Source organism: Pecten maximus, chromosome 16 (genome assembly GCF_902652985.1).
Source record: "Pecten maximus chromosome 16, xPecMax1.1, whole genome shotgun sequence".
Classification (NCBI taxonomy): domain Eukaryota; kingdom Metazoa; phylum Mollusca; class Bivalvia; order Pectinida; family Pectinidae; genus Pecten; species Pecten maximus.
In genome coordinates this window covers 22,874,350-22,894,783 of record NC_047030.1, presented here as the reverse complement: position 1 = coordinate 22,894,783, position 20,434 = coordinate 22,874,350, and the positions used below count along the sequence as shown (strand labels likewise).

Sequence of the window (20,434 nt, the reverse complement as noted above, 5' to 3'; positions counted from 1 at the left end):
CCAAAATCTGGCCAGTATCAGTTTTTCTTCAACTGAATATATAGAGCTCCTTTATAACTGAGAATTTGACACTCAAATGAAATACAAGTATAGAAGGCAGTAATGTAGTGATATTATGATAAGTAAACAGAAAGTAATCTATTGTAATATCTATAAAAAAAAACTTAAAATGTTGATATGTATAAACATGTGAAATACTATAGTCAAACCCGTCCCTTCAAAACACAAATAAATAAAATTGATTAATAATACTACATATCAATTTAATGAGAAATAGTTTGATTTTAAACAACTTAAGTCTGACTGATAATAAAGGTTACACAAACAGCAGTTCTGGCCCAGTACAGATTAAATATTGTTCAATAGTCTTAAATCATATATTTTTTTTAGATATCGTCATTTGGCAATGATTCCTAAACACTGAATACTACATAATTATCTGGGAACTGTATAAATCACAAGTTTAGAAAGCCAAAGGAATTTGAGTGGAACGATAAATCATCATATCATTATATCATTACAATTTAAAATTACATGCCTGATATATTAATTTTTTGTATCAGTGCCAGAGAAGATTAAGTGGTTAAGATATACATAATTATACATATGTACTATAAAAAACCTCCATGGGAAAACATGGTACATCTATATGATCATGGCATATAGTCTGAAATCAGTCTTATACATGTATATACGGCGGTTTTTGTGATTCCCATGACTATATATCTACATAAGGTAAAATTTTAAGGTTAATTTATCAAGAATTTTACTATTACATTTCCTGTATTTTATAGAGAAATTTAATTGAGTATCCATTTTGTATGGGATATGCAAAGGAAGTCAAAGATTTTTTTTTCCATTTTACCGAGCCTGATGGCCAGGTAAAACAGAGCTGTCACCAATATGGCTGAATAATACCCCTTCTCACAGCAATGCAGACTAGCTCGGATATCATATCAGGTGGCGCAACTACATAAGGTCACAGTATACACAGGAGAGCTTTTAAAATATCATCTACATTGAACGCATAGCCAGACAAATTCTTGTCAAGGATTCAGATAAAAGGGTCAAAATATAATGGAAATTTATTCATTAAGGAGGCACAATTTCATGATGCTACAGAGTTTGAAAAAATATTCAGAAAAATAACCAAATGCATTGAATTTGAAGCCTTTACAAAACTCTAGCTGTCTACCGTTAGATGAATGGTGCGATGAGTTAAATCCAATTTTTTCACAGATAACAAGGTCGTTTTATTTAACAATTTAACTCTTGCATTGTCAGATTGTATTTATTGTCCATATAATCTGGGTGACATATAAACAAAATGGCGCCCATTATTTTCAGCCATTTTCCTGTATGCTCATTGAAAGAATAACATCTTTAAATCAAATTCATTGCTATGATTGATTCGCAAGTAATCTGACACACAGCAAAAAGCCTTGCTGTGACCAAGATCAACGTACCTAAAAATGATTTCAAAGTAACACAATTGTTCTCAATTAGAATCCTCGCTATGTTTGATTCATTTGTAGTGCATTGGGAAGCATTTTCATGACATTGATCAAAATGAGGTAACAATCACATCATGCGATCTGGACTGCATCTATGTAGCCCAGATTAATGTTGGGGTTTTGGAGACTATATGACAAATATAAGGTAGGAACATACATGTAAATAGGTCATGAGAATGCCAAACATCGTGTAATACAGATGCTGTGTTACCTTTAAGCTGCTGGAGGCCTGGAGTTCAGCTCTAAGTGTTTTCATTTCATTTTCTGTAGAATTCAGACTTTCTTTCATTTTTTCCCTATCTACTGATAGCTCATCAATGTTACTCTGAAAAAAAATAATGATTTAGTTAAAGTTTATCCATGAGGTTGTCTACATTAAGCCATATCTGAAATTATAATACCTAGACCTGATTTTTTGTAAAAAAGAAATGTTTAAAAATCCTTTATAAAGTGATAAAATTATAGCCCAGATATATGTCTTCCTATTGTCAAAACACAAGAAATTTTCTCATGAATAGATCTTGACTGATATATTTTCAGTATATATTATGTAAAAAGCCAAAAGAACCATTTAGATGATCGAGTCAGTCTCTCCTTTAGCGATATCTGTATGTGATGATTTTAGATAAATCAATGCTAGGAGTGATATATGGCTACTTCAGTCCTACTCTCCCCATGGCGTCATCTGAAATACTCCAACCTTTACAATACAAATGCTGAAGGCCCTAGATTTAAAAGTAAAAAAAAAAAATTTCTCCCTGATGCCAGGAAACTCCATTAAACAGAAAATTAAACATAAATTATCATGCACTCCAGACTTTATGGCCTGGCAGAGCTTTTATATCTTCTAAGCATCCTCATCATATTCTTAGCTGTAAATATGTTTAATATTGATCATCCTGGTCATAAAAAAAAACTAATCAATCAAAAGAATCAATGTTGAATACCTCGGCTTCGTCCAGCTGTTGTTCTGCCTCCTCTATTTCTGATTTAAGACTTCTGTTTTTCATCTGTAGTTGTTGATACAGACTCTGTGTCTTTCCCAACTCCTCCTCAACACCCTTCAACTATTTACAATACAAAATTATTATTTATTGAAGTTTGAATTTATTGAAGTCTTTTTCAATTTTTTTTTTTTTTTTCGTTCTTTTATGTAAAACTTTGATTTTTATTGTTATCTTTTTATTTTGATTGCATTCTCTCTTCTATCTATTTAAGTACAAGAAGTAGATGTTAAGCATTTTTTTTATTATTATTATTTGGTTTTTAACATGACACCTTTAAAAACCGACCTTTTGAGATATTTCCTCGTTAGCCGTTTCCAATGTCCGGATTTGAGATTTGAGTGTCAGGAGTTCTCCCTCAAGCTTAGTCTTTTCCTGGATGATGTTTCGGAGGGCCACATCATTAGGCATGCGACCGGGACTCGGTGGACGTCCAACTCGAGGAGTTGATGCTCGTGAATCTAAAATTGAAATCCAACAGAACCTAATTTACTGAAAGTACTATCAAGCCTCAGTACTGTTTCTTGTCTCTTATTTAGGTTTATACATGAACTCAATCATCTTTCACTGAAACCAATTTTAAAACCTGAAAACATTTATTCACAGAAAATGTTTTATGGTATAGGCTCATTTATCGTTATTTCTTAAACCTATTTCAATATTTAGAAATCACTGTTCAAGGAGTATGACAGTTAGTCCCTTTAATGGTTCAATGGAACTTACCACTTGTTAGAAATTGAAATACATGTTTAAAGTATTTAATTTAATTTTTAATTTCTTCATGCAGTAAATGATCAAATATTAATTTATAGAGATCATGACTGTATGTTAGAAATATGATATGGCCTTTAATATCACCAGACATTAACTAATGTACTTTTGGATTTTAAAAAGCCAAGAGCTAAATGAAAAATCAATATGTTAATTGTCAATTGATATATAATTTTTCCTAGGAACAGAGAGCAAAACAGATATTTCAACAGTTTAGTGAGGACTGCATCAGCAGTTCGAGAGGTTTAAGTTACCCGGTAGTTACTTTGCATTAAGACAGGACGGACATTGGTAATGCTATATGCCCACATCCTCTCCCGCTCCGACACCCCCCTCCCATTTGAATGCAGGGCATAATAAAATTTTAAAATACAATGCCAGTTTCTTCCTTATTCAAATGATTCTCACAGTGATGATTTAAGTATGATTGAATTTTTACAGTTTATTTCAAGACTGTCGATGATACTGAAAAAACTTTATCAGATATAATTATGCTATATACACAATTGAAATTTAAAATATCACTGTGTCAGCTACATTTCTAGCTATACCTTAAAGTATGGCGCAGTGTCACTCTAAACCAAACATTTTACAATTATAATCTACAAATTAAATTTGATAAATAAGACTGAGTATACATATCTAGAATGATTATTTAATCAGCACTAATCAATATGTTCAATACCACAAATCCCCGTAACGCTAAGTATATGTAACCGAATACAGAACTTATCCAAACTATGAAATATCAATATTTGCATTTCCCAACCTGCCGCACCAGGAGGTCAAATCCATTTGACAATATGTACATTCATGAACACTTCAATAGCGTATACCTGGAAGTCTCAAATATTTGCTGAACCACCTGAAAAGTCGCTACAGCGTTGACACTTATTTGATACTGAATGAAGTACTTGGCGTAAGGATACGAAATATGTCGGTCACTCTTGTCCGAAATGAATGCATGCATGCAAAACGGTCTGGGATGCTACATGTATATATATATTTACTGGTACAGTATGTAATTACAAAAGACACCCCAAAAGCTTTAATTTTTTGCTGTTGAGAATTTGTTTCTGAGGGGGTACACAGGGTGACAAGCTCACAAATACTCCTAGCTCATGAGAGATAGGAAATTGTGAGGAGGAATAGCTTGGAGCTTACTTGGGTCAGTAAGTTTTAAAGTGATATATAATGTTTTTCTATATATGAGGGTTTTGTAACCTCATATCTGACATATCAGATTTATCAATACTAAGCCAAGGATATGTTTTTGATGACTGTGTTATTAAATATTTGAGTTTATTATATTGTAGTAATACAACCAATTAATGAACTCTGTGAATATCAGGAAGTCAATATTAGGACTATCAAATGTTTTAGAGTTAGACCCTGGGGTATTTCAATGCTGAGAACAATAAAATTCAAAGAGCTAAATGTAACAATATGTCATTTAATGAATGACCTTGACCTTTGACAGGGAATCCTCGAAATTAAGTTCATTTTGATAAGTTTTTCTAGTAATTTTGTATCATGCATTAAGTTTGAACAAAATATGATTGAAAACAGTATGAGATATTTTCATTTGATCTCATTTCATAGGAATTAAACAAATTAGTATTAAATCTTCAACTTGAATTTTCAGGGGGTACATGCTTTAGAGGTCTACAATTATGCTTTAATTTATTTATTACAATATTTGAGATAATAAACTATTACAATTCAAATCTCAGATTATCCACAATAATTAATTTACATGAAAGTTTCCACCAATAAAGGTGTAAAAAGCATAGAATTTAGGGTATCAGTACGGCCTGTTTGGAATACTACACATAACTCAGTTTAACCATTGCCAAACATTCAGGTTCAGGTATAAAACCAATTCAAAAAGCTTTACAATGGACAATCTTGAAACCTTTTATGCACATTTCAATCAATATTTCAAAGTCTGAAGGACTGCTTACGTCTTCACATTGATCTCGTCAGCACAGGTAAAATGCACACACATACCTGTCCAACACCTTCATTGTACAGGTATGGCACGTAACACTTGGTCCATTGTACAGGTTATTTTCAATTTTGTTTACCTTACATTTTCAAGTAACCCAATGAAAAACAAAACAAACAGACAAAATAAACAAAAACAATAATACTTGAAGATTTCCAATTTGAGGTCAAACATCAGCACAATAGTGGGGGGGGGGGGGGGGGGGGGGGGGGGGGGGGGTAGTGGGGGGGGGGGAGGGAAGTATTAAAATGAATCAACATTGGATCAGAGGAGAATTTAGATCATTTATTAAAATTGTTAAATTGCCAATTTGAATGTGATCGAAAATATTCAGTAATCGAAGATTCTGAAAATGATTTAGAATTTAAATAAATGTAAATAAAATCTTTTGAAAAGTCTTGAAAATTTAGGGTTAAACTTTTAAAAAATGTTGGTGCTATTAATAGAAAGCAGAGGGAAAATTATATTGATTTTATATATATAAAAAAGGTCGATTTGAATGCTATTAAAATATTTCTGTCATGTACCTGAAGCTGAAAATATAAAAATATATATCTGGTAACTAGAACAAATCTTATATATAGACATGTATATTATCATATATTATTCAAAAGACAGCAAAATAAAACAGTTATAATACAGGACTATGGAATCTTATAACTATTTAAGTTTGAATTGCATTTCTTTTGTGGTGGAAGTGAAGTTTTTTCAAAACTCCACTTTTAACTAAGTTGATAAAATGAAGTTTGGGGTCAGTCATAATAATCATGCGGGGAAAAAAACTGAAAGCAATGTTATTTGACTGGAAATTTCTATGATATCAATGGATTTCACAGGTAGAATTCCAGTTAGGGATGAAAATAATTCCTGAAAAACACACAGTGCATGTAAATAGTGAATTGTCACAGCATTACAGTGAAATCATTAGGATCATGGGACAGCTTAAATTTCTACAAGGCACATGGTCAAAGTGTTAAACATGCAGGTGGAAATGACTGGGATAAAAATCATTTTTAACTTCTATATTCAAATGATCACCTGAAAAGTATTCCACTAAAAAAGACATTGTTTCATCATTGATATTTTTAATTCCCCATCATTATACAGAACTTATGTATGTCTGTAAAATCATATGATGTTACTGTTTTTTGCCTAAAAAAGAAATGGTATTGACACCTCATTAAGGAGAGGGGAAAAAATGGTATTAAAGCCTCGTTGAGGAGAGAAATTAATTAAGTCCATGATTTGCGCATATTTCCTAAAGATTAAAAAAAAAAAAAAAAACTAATGCTCATCCTAAAAAATAAATATGGCACAACATAAATTGTATTTAGATATTAAAATAAGCAAGATAGATATATACTAAATATCATCAATAACCTTCAACCACCTGTTAAACCTCATGAGTATGAAAGATCAAAGGGCCATAACTCTGTACACCTATAAGAATATTATTGAATAATGATATTATATGGTCAGAGTTTAGCATTTCAAATTGACTGTCATCCAAAGAGTAAAACATAGTAATACAAGCAGTGGATTGGACAATTTACTTTTGCACAAATTACTTCCACATAATGAATGTCAACTCTATATAAAATATTACTAAAGAGTTGGGTACACTTTAAAAACCTGATTTAAGTAAGTCATTTTAAATAGACAAAGTGCAATTCGACTGAATCCTGCACTGGTGATCTTTTTTTTTGTTATATTACAGCCTAAATCCTATTTTATGGCAATATCAATTTGGAAAATTAAAATTCAGGTTCAGAATTTTAAGAAGCTTATTTAAATAAGGATTTTAAACAATTAAACAAAAATAATCATAACTGTTTAATCATGCAGGGAACAAATTATTAAATTAGAAAAAAAAAATGGGTGAATGACTAATAATTCAACATGACATTTACTGAGATGAAATTTTCTAGAGTCTATAGCTATGGTCATTTCAGTTCTGGACATGACATGACCTGTCCCGAGAGATTTGTGATTTGTGTCGAAGATTTAATGGTATAAGTAAGATCTCGCCCGCTGGCCGGCACACTTCACACTAAAGTGTTACTAGTGTCTAATTACAATGGGGTTCCATTGTAGTAGTTGTGGTGTTATTGTGACCGAGATTACTCGTCATCGGGACAATAGATATCAATTGTTTGAAAACACCAGAACATATGTAAAGATATATATATATATATTGTCTAACATCAATAGGAAATGTTTACCGGGGTGTAAACTCTGGATTCAGAATGGTACCTCAAAACACGGTGTACATCAAATCAGTACAGTATTAAAGGGAACAGAATTACCGGGGTATTTGTTGAAGCAAGCTAGCTGTAGTACATATTAACGGTACTACACACATCATAAAGGTCCAATCTCAAACATTTAAGGTATCATGGCCTCAACACTGTCCACTTCTACCTGTAGTTTTCAAACAAAGCAGACCTTAATTAACTTAATCATGCTTCAATATTGATTAATACCTGGTGTCGTTTTGAAACAAAGCAAATTGATGGGGAGCTGGCACAAGGGGTGTAGTCGACTTCCAAACTAACAGTGGATGTACGTTACTTAATGTTTTATTTCTAATATCTCATTATTTAATTTATTTAACCATTTAATTAAGATTATTTAATACAGCTATTAACGTTTACCTTGTAGCCATGAATGTATGATCTTCATTCCACATCTACTGTACAAATGTATATCAGATCTTCTGTCCCAGTTTCTTTATTAAATGTATAAATATACCCTGTGGTAAAATTGGGTAAAACTTTCATATCACTATGAGTGTCTGTCCTTCAGACGTGAGGTTTTTCTTTGACCTTTCGGTCAAATATCTGAACACATTATATAAGCCCTCAAAAAGGCTGATAGCTTTTTGAAGCTCACAAAGTAAAAAAAGTGCCTTATCATGATTTTTACTATAGTGATAAAACTTCTTCTTTAAATACCTGAATCTGACTTCATCTGGTGTAGTTCGTCTTTCAGCACTGTATTTTCTTTCTCGCTGTCAACCAACTGAAATGGAAAAAAAAAGACATTTTGTCAAAACTGCAGTTTCGTCTCCATTAGCAATGTTTTATAATCAATTTTCTTTTTTTTTTAAGTCTGGCATGGAAATTTTACTAATTAACCCAATTAAAAGGCTGTAAGCAATGTCTCACAGTGGTCAGATCCTCTGAAATGATAAATACAGCTGTATCGAGAGCTCAGGTCACAGTAGCAACACCTTCCAATTCCTTCTGCAAAATGTCATTTAAGTTTCAGCAAATATATCTACACATACACGTTTGAAGTTACATTGTATTCTGGATTTTACATAACTACATTGTCTATGAGTCCTTATTGTTGAAAATAAGTTTCCTGATGCAATTGGAGGGGGCTATCGTAGCTCAGTCGGTTTGAGTGCTGACTATGTAACCTCAGGTGAAGATCGGAGGTGAGACTGGTTCGTACTCCATATCCGTATTGGTTTGTGTTTCTCAGGGAGCTGAGAAACAGGCCAGTCTGTGCCGTCATGGTTTGAAAAGACACTTTACCCTTAAATTGCTCTGAATGGCATGTAACAAGCCTGAAGTATGTTGTTCAATGAGGTAGTCACCAACTACTACAAGGAGACCCGGTCTCAAAATGACCTAAGTGGCTGTTCTCAGGGCAATAAACCCAGCAAATTAACAAAAACAAACAAGCAATTTGAGGTTATAAGCTTGATGAAAATTGACTTAATTGTCTTCGATATATAAATCACAATTAAATATGTGATAATTTGTATAATACAGAAAATTCCTTTTGAACTGAACTAATGGTTATATACAGATGGAACATCATAAAGATGGAATATTTTAATAAATGATATCCTCGCCCTCTCATACTGTAGTACAGGTACAAATAAATCTAGATGATAACAAATTGTCAGGACCCCTGTTGACACAACCAGCTGGCCGATACTCCACCAATATAGATCAGAATAGATAGGTACACATTGACATTCAAAGGATTTTAAGCTGATAATGCAACTTATAATATTTACAGTTTTCATTTCTAGCTTGTTAAGGATTGGACAACCTGTAAATGAAAACTGCTGCAAATTAGATATGCTGTCATCTTTAACCTGCAACGAAATTGCAGACTACAACACTCAGCATTGCTGCAACTGGTGATTGCTAGAGTCCCCTATCACAGTAGGGTATTTCCTGACGCAGGTTTATTCCTGCGTTTTGGACGCAGAAAAAAAGTAAAGGACTCCCAAACTAAATGCCTGTGCATCCTTGGGATGCACTGTAATTCCAAAATCTGCCATATAATGAAGAACTTAGTTAATTTCAATTGATAATAGTATTTTATCGGGTTTGTATTTTATAACTTGAGGCAACATTTTTTTATACCCGATGACCAACTTGGATGCTTGAATTGCTTAACCATGATTTTGTCAATTTTGAAATGTCATGGGACTGGTGGATTTCCAAATGGGACTCCCAATTTCCACATCTGAGAGTCCCTGGGATCCCTGTATAACAAAATTACAGGGAAAAACCCTATCACAGTAAACACGTACCTAATATAGCGGACTAAGAAATTGCTGATTTTGAGAGAAACAAGAAATCGTTGATAATTTACACGAGTCGATCATTTTAAGACTTCACTTGACTAGTTATATTGTACAATATATTGCATTATTATCTTGTTAAACAGCATTACTTTTAAGTTTATACTTCTGTTGCATAACAAACTTGTCATAGCATATGATCTATATTGCAAACGGTATGACACCATTAACGAAACGATTACACCAACCTTGTTCCGTTTAGAATTCATGATCCGTGTCAACTAGATAAATTACTCCTGTCACCTACAATTTCACATACACTTATAACTTGTTAGTGAAATTGACCCTCGCTTCACAATGAACTTAAAAATCAATAACAGCTACTGTGAAAGCTGTTGTGTACAAATATCCAGGCTATTTAACCAGTATTGAACTCCACCAGTATCCAATAAGTTATATTTGTTTGTCAACGATTACAACTTCACAAGGCTATTCTCCCAATCACCGAGAAACAACCAATTAAATCCATTGATTTTCAGTCCGGAATTGCTGATCATAATGGCTCTGCAAACACCCTTCCTCTCCATTATCCTTTAAAAAATCCAATAGGCTTATAATAGCTTCTCGAGCTCCGCCTGAAAATACGGATATCTACAATTTCAAGTATGTAGTATGCTGTAAGATCTAGAGTCATAGCTCTTTTCACAAATCCATGCTAAACTTGCATATATGGAAAGAAAATTCCGCCTGATCAGCAATCCCAATTAGATGATTAGAGACCATATGATGGTACTGTACATGTTACGTAACTGTACAGAATGCCAAAATTTTGTAAAAATTTTATATTATGAAGCTATAATGAAGACATTCCTGTCAAATCTGTTACAAGTTATATTTTTTTATAATGATAATTTAATTAGCATTTTTTTTTTTTATAAAATCAAAATCAAGATTAAATGAACTGCAAGTAATACCTTAAATTTCTATCATTAACTGAAATATGATGCGTAAAATAGCCAGCGCTTTCCGAAAAACAAAGTTAATTCCATTCGTATTGCAACTTAATCAGAAATGACTTTGAATTCACCACAATATGTAATACCACAACACGTATTCACTCAACACCTGTTTCTCTATAATTGAACTGTCCCATACTGTGCTTTTAAAGTCTAATAAATTATTTAGGAAAAGTAATACAAATTTTTATCACGAACATTCTCATTATCTTTGTATGTGGCAGTACTGGATCCTACTACACCTGACAAACGACCGCGGTGGAAGATTTAGACGGAATATTCCACCGTAACTTTGATCTGTATGATAAACACCCCCGATTATGTGAGAGTCTTTTATCAATATTTCATCAAATTTCAAACATATTTAGCCTCCAGGGTAGTAATTGAGTACAATTAAATAGTTAAGTAGCTGTCGTGTACAACAATTAAAGTAATGTGTTTCAAATTACTCTTTGTTCAAACAGACATATATCTTATTGATGGCTTTAAAATACTTCAAAAATGCTTCATGAAATATTTGTATTGCTGCCTATACAGGCAGACATGGAGAGGTATAATTTACTTTTAAAGACTCTTGTATAGGTTTTTTAGCCAAATTTAATCTTACTTATATTCCAACATGAATGTTGTCAGATTTTTGAAACGATAATCACAATATTATTGATAAATTAAATTTATGACATTATTGTGTTAAATGTCAACCGAACAGTTCGTCGACACCTTTAGGCAAAAACTGGATACATATTTATGTAAAAATTACAATACACACTTCATTATATTCAAACTTACTCAATATCATTTCTGTAACTCCATGTTATTTAAAATTTTCATATCTATTTCAAATTTTGTTCACATGTTTCTCAGGGCATCTAGTTGACCCTTGATTTATTAGCAATTTCAGAAGTCAAATAATTATTTCTCAGAAATTTGAAGGGTCAATACATACATGTTGAATAAACATGTTCCTTCAATCTCCAATAATTATATATAAGAGTCAAATTTCATTTTAGGTAGTCAAAGCATGCTCTCAAAAGCCTGTATGCATAATGCCCTGATATATCTGTCTATAGATAATGGTCATTTATATCAGAGCTGTACATTGGAAAACTGCCCAGTTGATTTACCTGGATGATTTGAACTATTAAGTTTATTTATTTGGTTTAATGTCCTATCAACAGCCAGGGTCATTTTAGGATGTGCCAGGTTTTGGAGGTGGAGGAAAGCTGGAGTAGCCAGAGAAAACCCACCAGCCTACGGTCAGTACCAGGCAATTCACAATGCCCCACGTAAGTTTCCACCTCGCAACCCAGAGGTGAAGGGCTAGTGTTAAAGTATCGGGACACCTTAACCACTCGGCCACCGCGGCCCCAAACTATTAAGAATACCAAAATACAAGAATAACATGTAATCAGTCTTACCTGTCCCACCTTTGTTTTTTTTATAAATATTTGAGGTTACGTTGACATGAAATTAAGGTTAGATTAATGTTGGAGACCATTTTGAGTTATGAGGAGTAAAGTGGGAGGGGGGGTCAATTTCCCAATTGGCTTAATTATAATGAAACTTAATGATATTTTTGGAATCTTTCTTCATAATTATAATGCAATTGATATGTTGAAAATCAAATCAAATAAAAAAAATAGCCCATAGTCATAAAGTAGGTCACAGTGGCCCAATTTTATAAATGCCAAATAAATACAATTGAAAAAAAATGTATAAATAATTAACAGACAGTATAGTATAGCTCATTGACCCTACATATATATTAATATTGGTGAAAGTGTCAAGATTCCTCAAATACTTAAATACATGTCAGATTTTTCTAAAATTTTACTAACACTAACTTATAAAAGGAAAAATATTTCCAATAAACATGAATTCAGTATCAATGCTGGAAACTGAATTCACCCATGGCCAGGTATTAAATTCATTGATAAGTAAAACAATACAATACAGTATAGACAATATATTTGATATCAACTGATGGTCAAATGATAAAGGTATATAAGTATACATTATATACATAAATAAATATATACCAACATACAATCGAACATACAATAAAAACTTATTGAATTGTTCATTCAAAAATCTGAATTAAAATACAGTCTTTTACGAGTTACTATTTTGAATCAGTCCATTGTCTTAAGAACCCGATACACATATATCATTCTCAAAGTGTCATCAGGGTATTAACGACTATTATTGTAGATAAGGCTACAAAAAACTGAACACTAACGTACACATACACATGTACAGAGAGATATAGCATTTTTATATTCTTGTTTTATTTAGGTCATAACCTATTTATGTACATATAAGTAGGTAAACATAGGACAGGACTATTACTGCAGCAGCTTTAGCCTAAATAATGAAATATTCATGTTTTCTTTATCCATCCACCAAAAATTAGCTGACTTCATTTCATACCAAAACTGTGTCAAAGCCAAAAGTACCTGTAGGCATATATATTCTAAAACATGACCTATTTATTTGGCAAATCCTATCTGTCTAAATTACTAGCCTTGATAAAAGCATATTAATTTTTTTTTTCCATCCACTTAAATTTAGCCAACGTAAATTTCAAACCAAAACTGTGTCAAAGCTTACAGGACAAACATGTATTCTAAAAATTTACCTAACTGTCTATATTAAAAACAATTTTCCATTAACCACCCACTCAATAAAAGTTTTAAGTTAAGGTGTTATGTGGCCTATCACTTAATATACAGGCTATAAGTAAGAGTTCTGTAGTATAGGAACGGCTGCTCATTCTGATTATCCTTCTAGTCTACGTCAAAAGTCATAGTATCAATGGATTAATACTCCAAACCCCAATCAAAGTTTTTTAGAACTAAACTATTTCTCAGGGAAGCAGCAAACATCATTAAGAAAGTTCCCCAAGCATATCCTTATATAAAATTTTGATCTGCGAAAAAAAAAACAAAAAAAACCCCAAAAAACCCACACACTTCAAAGAAAAAATATATGATATACATTATACACAAATATATATATATAATTTACCTTTTCTTTTGTCTGCACAAGTTCATCCTCTAATTTATTGTTTTCATCCATAAGCCCATTAATTTCTTCCTCATAGTTCGTCTTCAGTGAGCGAATACTTTCTCTTGCTTGAATCAATTCCTCCTCATGTTCGTTTCGTTCCGTTTCAAGAGTTCGTTTCAAAACATCCTCAGAAGCATTGTCATCTGTCACAGCACTGCCGTCTGTAATAGCTAAAGCTTCCATGGGAGATAATGTTCTACTTTGTTCAGCTTCCAACTCATCAAGAAGTCGCGCTCGCTCAACGAGGAGAAACGCAATCTGTTCACTGGTCGAGACCATCGCAATATCGTCCAGGCCTTGCTGAATCAACATTTCCGCTGTTTCATTTTGCACTGCTTCCACTGTGAAGATAAACCAAAGAGATTTAGATATACATATATAATCAAACCATATATGCAATAGATGTACAAGCATGGGTACAGGCCTGGTGGAGTACTGGCTGACAGTCCAACATAATTTCGATATTAAAAAAAAATTATTTGTCAATATGTTAAAGAAAGACCATAAAGAAAATGATTTAAAAGAACTGAACTATAAAATGAAATAAAAAAAGTATTTAGAAAATGAAATAAAAGAAAAAAGAGTAAAAAATTTAATAAACCAAAAATAGCATTAAAATTATCAGAGTATACATGTACATATATAAGTTTTTGCATATTTTTCCTTTTTACGAGAAATAATACTATCTATAACATACAATGTATATATTTGTCATTTGGGCTGATAGCTTGTTTTTAATCTATGAAAATGAATAACAAAGTGCAATAATTTATAAAAGTTTCAACAATTAGATCAAACAACAATTTAAATTTCTTTTAGTTTGTCCAGTGACCTTTGACCTACCATTCTGGTCATGCCTCAACTGTGTTATGTCTCCTTTCAGTTGATCATTCTCGGTTTCTAGTTCTTGAATAAGAGCCTCTCTTTCATCTGATAGGTGGCGTATGTGTTCAACATAGTTTTCAACTTCTTGCATTTCTGCCGTCTGAGCAAGTTTCAACTTTTCTTCATTTTCAATTGCTGTTTGCAGAGTAGCCTGAAGGAAATGAAAGATTGCAGTTTTTACATAATTTTGTATGTATAAAATGGTACGCGTAAGAAGATGGCAATGTATTCACTAATATGTCTACACTACCTGGAACTATAGTGATGAGAATCAGTTTCACTTTCAGGATCGAAAATCAAAAATTGAAATTGATCAATCATTGATTAACATAGTTTTTTCTAATTTTAGCATAGAATTGCCCTTTTGTAAAACAAAATGTACATTTAAAGTACATATATTATACATCTTAGCTTTTATTATCAATATTTTTATACTAAACACAAACAAAGTATTTAATGGTTGTTAATACATTTAAATCTCCTTAATCGCTTGTAATTAAACGACCAATGAATATATCACTGAATATAAGATCAACTACTTCATGGATTGATAACATTACAAAAATATGCGAAACCAAAGATTTACGAAAACATCCAAAAATTTCCGATTAATTACCTTTTCAAAATCATCATCGATGATCAGTTTTATTTTCTTTTTGACTAATTTTCTTTTAATTTTGATCATCGGCCTACTACTACCAGGAATAATAAATTGTTACCATATTTCAGAATAGACTTTGTCATGATAACAGAGATCTTAACCCAGGATTTAGGAAGTTGAGTCAAGTCAAGTTGAAGGTATATACCTCAGTGTTCTGGTAAAGTTTCCACACCAATAGGAGTTTATCCTCATCAGTACAGTCAATTTGTGACACGCCATCCTCCTCCAGTTTCTGATCAATCTCCTTCCGGATATCTTCTGGACTCTCCAGCTCCTGTCATATACAAGTGAATCCTTGAAATTATTGATTTATTCTAGTATTGTGGGGTGGTACAATATACACCATAGAATGCAATGTATGCTTCACATTATGAGTGGTTAGATGGCATGCCTGAACTCTCATGTTAAAAAAATAGTCAAAAAAATTAACATCAAAATTAACACAGGGCAATATCACTTTTGCAAAAATAGTTAAATCAAAATGGAAACACAACTTTTATATCATGGTTATAAAGCTTACAAAGAGATCAGTCTATACATGCTGGAGAAGATCTCCAAAAAAACAAAAAAAAATTCCAATTTTACTTCATGCAATTGCATATTTGTAATACTCTAATTCCAGTTGGTAAAGATTTAAATATCTATTTTTAAAAACATTGTTTTAATAAAATTAAGATTTCATAGATACTCTGCAAAACATTAATATTATCATCTTAATACAATTATGCTAACTTTACCTAGAATACAAATTACAATGGGATTAATTAAGTGTTTAGCATGCATATACAGTTAAAATGACCTACTTGTGTATTTAGCACATGTACAAATACTTTTAAGATAGAAAAAGGAAGTAAAATACATGTATAAATAGGCATTAGTCTGGATGCCAACTATAATATTAGTCATACATTAACATAATCAGCACCATATTAACTCTGCAGGTGCCCCCCACATTAGTAGCCTCATGTGATATTGTCCTGTGTTGTAGGTATATATATATATACCAGTCTATATCCTCTCCTGTAATCAGTCTATGACTAATGAAATGACCTTTAATTCTGATAAAAAGTTGCAATTGATAATTATCTTAATGTATCAAGATACTAGCTGCTAGGCACTATGAATAATTAAAGTTGCCCTATTCTGTCCCAACTGATCTATCAAGCTAACGAGTAAGATATTTGCCAATGACTATGTTCGCATTACTTCCTTTTAATCTCAATACTCGAAACATTGGCAGAGACTTAGTATTTATAGCACTCTATGACAATACCATTGTAGTTAGTGGACAATTATAACAGGCTCAAAGTTATATCATACCTAATTATCAACCAGGGAACCATAAATATTGTGAAAAATGTTGGGATACATGTATGTTAACTTAATCTTATAATTAGCTTTATATTTTTTTTACACAGGTATGACGTTCGGTCATGCAAAACTACAATTTATGCTCGACTTGTTTTCCCTGCTGTTTTCTCTCCATTTGTTTTTCCCTGCTGTTAAATTTAGTCCTTGTTTCTTTCTTTATCTTTTTTTCCAGGTTTATCATCCCATCAACATCACTTTTAGGTGACCGTGAGGTCTCCTTGATGTAGAAAATGGTGACTAATTTATTATTACTCAAATTCCATCCAGTCTAACAACTGGGATTATCGTATGTGTTTTGCTCCTTGACAAAAACATACATGACAGTGAACTAAGGGATATGGCCTGGCTATGACCTCAGGTTCTTGAGAAAAGTAAACGCCCTGTGTATTGAGATCATTAGGTCACACCTCAGATCAATTGACTTCATCATCATGACCGAGCTATATAGCTGTTCCTACTGTATGTACGAGGGCTGATTGATTAAGTTGGGAGCCTGGCATATTGATGGATTTGAATTTTTTCCGGACATATTGTATTATTTTTAACATAATCCCCTTCAGTATCTATACACTTTTGCCGGTCAGGTGTTTAAGGGCCTCAATGCCACTTTTATAGATCTCCTTTTCTTGGCTGTTCAGAAAGTCATCCACTGCATGTTAGGGTTAGGGTGCTTGAAATAGCTGTTCTCAGTTTTGAAAATAGATGAAAGTCTGATGGAGTGGGATCAGGTGAATAAGGCAGATACTCAATCAATTTAAAGCCACAATTGTGAATGGCAGCGATGGCAATGACACACTCTTTCACCCTAACCCTAACAGATTTTGTCCATTTTGCAAAAGCCGCTTGTCTTGGTTACTTTAGAGTGCTACCTCGTCGATATAAACTAATTACCAAATGAGACCAGTCCTTGGGTACTGTTATTACGGTGACTGCCCTAGTCAGAGAATAGTAGGACATTTAATGGAACATAATTATATAAGGATGCTAATAAACTTTGAACAGTATTCTAATCCACAATCTATAAATTACAAGATACCAAAAGAATGCTTGTTTGCTGGGTTTATTGCCCTGTAGTAGTTGGTGACTACCTCACTGAATAATATACGGGAGGCCCGTTGCATGCCATCCAGAGCAACTAGGGTAAGTGTATTGCCAAAGGACACAACCTCAACGGCACCGACCAGCCCGTTCCTCAGCTCCCATAGAGAAACACAACGACACATGGGTAGGGAGCATTACCAATGCACATCAGATCTTCACCTGAGGTTACTTGGTCAGTGTTGTAACCAAATGAGCTCATAATCGCGGCCCCATACATACAGATACTGAATTTTAAATTAGAATAGAAAATACTGAACCACAACCTCAGATACCAACAGAAATACAGAATGGTGGCATGGTTACAATAAATATTAAATTCTGAACGACAACCTCAGATATACCAACAGAAATACGGAATGGTGGGAAAAGTAAATTCGAAACCACATTCTCAGATATCAACAGAAATACAGAAGGGTAAGACCTTGACAGTTGGAACGATTAGGGGCACTTATTAGGTTAAAAAGGTAAATATACACTGACACCAATTCCCTCTACTACATGTACTCCCTACAAGGGCTTATCTCTCACAGATCAGTAAACAAGCTACCAATCATTCCATTATGTCAGGTAAATGTCTGACTCCACCATGTAATGAGTAGAGTACACAAATGTACGTCTACATAAGGTCCTCAAGCTTGGTCAGCGATTTCTTTATTATCGCCCATTAAATTCTCCATGAAGCAGTGACAAATGTCCTAAATAAAGCATTATATCCTTATTTGTTTCCAAACAAAAGCCAGATATTCTCAACAAACATAAAAGTTTCCTTTATAATGTACAGTTTTCATATCCTGCTAATTGCATGATAAATTATTGGAAAGATAGAAGAATTTAACTAGATAAGTGCCAAAATAATTTACCCTTTGACAAACATTTAAAAGTTCTAAATGTGCCAAGTTTAATTGCACAACTTTGAGCTGACGGTTGATATTTAGCAATTTTAGAAATATCATTTAATCACCCATCTGAAAAGTCAAAATATATGTCAAGCATATATACAAATGTAGTATCTTTGTTAACAGAGTCAAAACTGATTTAATATATTGAGTTTAACTTGCCCTATGATTGAGGCCAAAACAATTTAAACAAACACGTATAGGATTTTTCAATACTTTGGAAATGATTTTCTTATTTTAGTTAGATTTCTCCTAAGGTCAAATAAAAGTATGCTTATTTATTTTACAACAATTGTGATACAAGTTATATATCAACTTATATATTAATCATGCTTTTTAGTCCAGATTGCAGTGCACGATGGGGCCTTTGGAGGAAACCAGGGTACCCGAGGAAAACCCACATTGGCCGAGCAGGTGACCCCATACCTTTTTGATGTCTGATCGCAAAATCGATCCCCGGCCACCTAGGTGACTGTGCCAGCCAAACACCCTGTATAATATCTATTAGGTGTTTCCTGAAATTTTCAGTACCGTTTAAATTCAGCTTCATGTGGATGGCGAAACTTGTTACTGGATAGTATTAAAAGGCAAGACTTCTAACAGGGCTCCCTGATATTGTCTGAAAAATAAGTGTTTGATAAAGCTAAGTGGCACGGGAATAGAAAATTACTACATATTCTATTTTATACCTGGACTCATTGAGATGATTGCATGGCTCCTTATCCAGTTTTTACCTGGTAATATACTTTTTTTTATTTTTTGAAGCCATATTAAAATCAAAGTACTGAAAGTACTGTAGGAGGCGTTAGTCAGATGTAAAAGGAGATATTTGAAATAAAGCAAGAATACAAATTAAACTGATATCAACATGACTAAACATTTCCACTTAAGTGTGTCAAACCAACTGGACATAATGGTTTTCACAGTCCTGATGAATGTAATGGTTTAGACTGTTCCGATGTACATAATGGTTTTAACCATCTTAAAGTTTCAAAGCTACTTCTAAAAGTAGTTAAACATTTCTTATTTCAATCAAACCTTTACTTAAGAAGTCAAACATTTTAAATTTTTTCAAATCAAGTTCTACTTAGGTACATGTCATTAACATTCATACTTTAAACCATCTTTTATACTTAAGCAGTTCAAAATTTGCATTTATGTGTTTAAAACAAACTTATATTTTATAGGCCTGGGTATTAGAAATGTCGAAACAATATGATATGCATTTCGATAAGTTATAACAATACACGATATGTATTGAAAATACAGGGAGTGTCTGCTACTTTTTTTGTTGAAAGTGTGCAATGTCTTTCAATATCTTGTAAACAAAATTGTTTATTCCTTTCTATTATGATCTTAGAATAATATCAAAATTAGATTGACGGCTTTTAAAAGTTATTACACTTTTTTTTCCAACAAAGACCTCATTTTTAAGGACAATTATTTCAAAATTAGATATCAATTCAATCTATTTTAATAGATCCAATGTCAATATTAACAATAAACCGTGATTTGTGATTTAATTGTTGCTTTTTAATTTACCACCAAGATGTAGATAATAGCCTAGTAGCTATAGGTACTGTTTATAA

General features: G+C 32.7%; 1 protein-coding gene across 11 annotated transcripts in view; it reads right to left on the bottom strand.

Annotated features, from left to right (window-relative positions):
* LOC117344559 (myosin-2 heavy chain-like) overlaps positions 1–20,434 on the bottom strand; it is a 68,494-nt gene that overhangs the window by 39,337 nt on the left and 8,723 nt on the right. For 8 of the 11 annotated variants that reach the window (XM_033907342.1, XM_033907349.1, XM_033907350.1 and 5 more), the window contains exons 2-9: positions 15,623–15,751; positions 14,775–14,967; positions 13,890–14,272; positions 8,252–8,318; positions 6,336–6,350; positions 2,807–2,979; positions 2,462–2,581; positions 1,726–1,839 (exon numbers count right to left, since the gene is read on the bottom strand). In XM_033907342.1, coding sequence (XP_033763233.1) covers positions 1,726–1,839; positions 2,462–2,581; positions 2,807–2,979; positions 6,336–6,350; positions 8,252–8,318; positions 13,890–14,272; positions 14,775–14,967; positions 15,623–15,751 — 1,194 coding nt within the window. Of the gene's footprint in view, positions 1–1,725; positions 1,840–2,461; positions 2,582–2,806; positions 2,980–6,335; positions 6,351–8,251; positions 8,319–10,094; positions 10,322–13,889; positions 14,273–14,774; positions 14,968–15,622; positions 15,752–20,434 lie in introns of those variants that run through there. The other 3 variants (XM_033907345.1, XM_033907352.1, XM_033907353.1) reach the window with 3 other exon arrangements.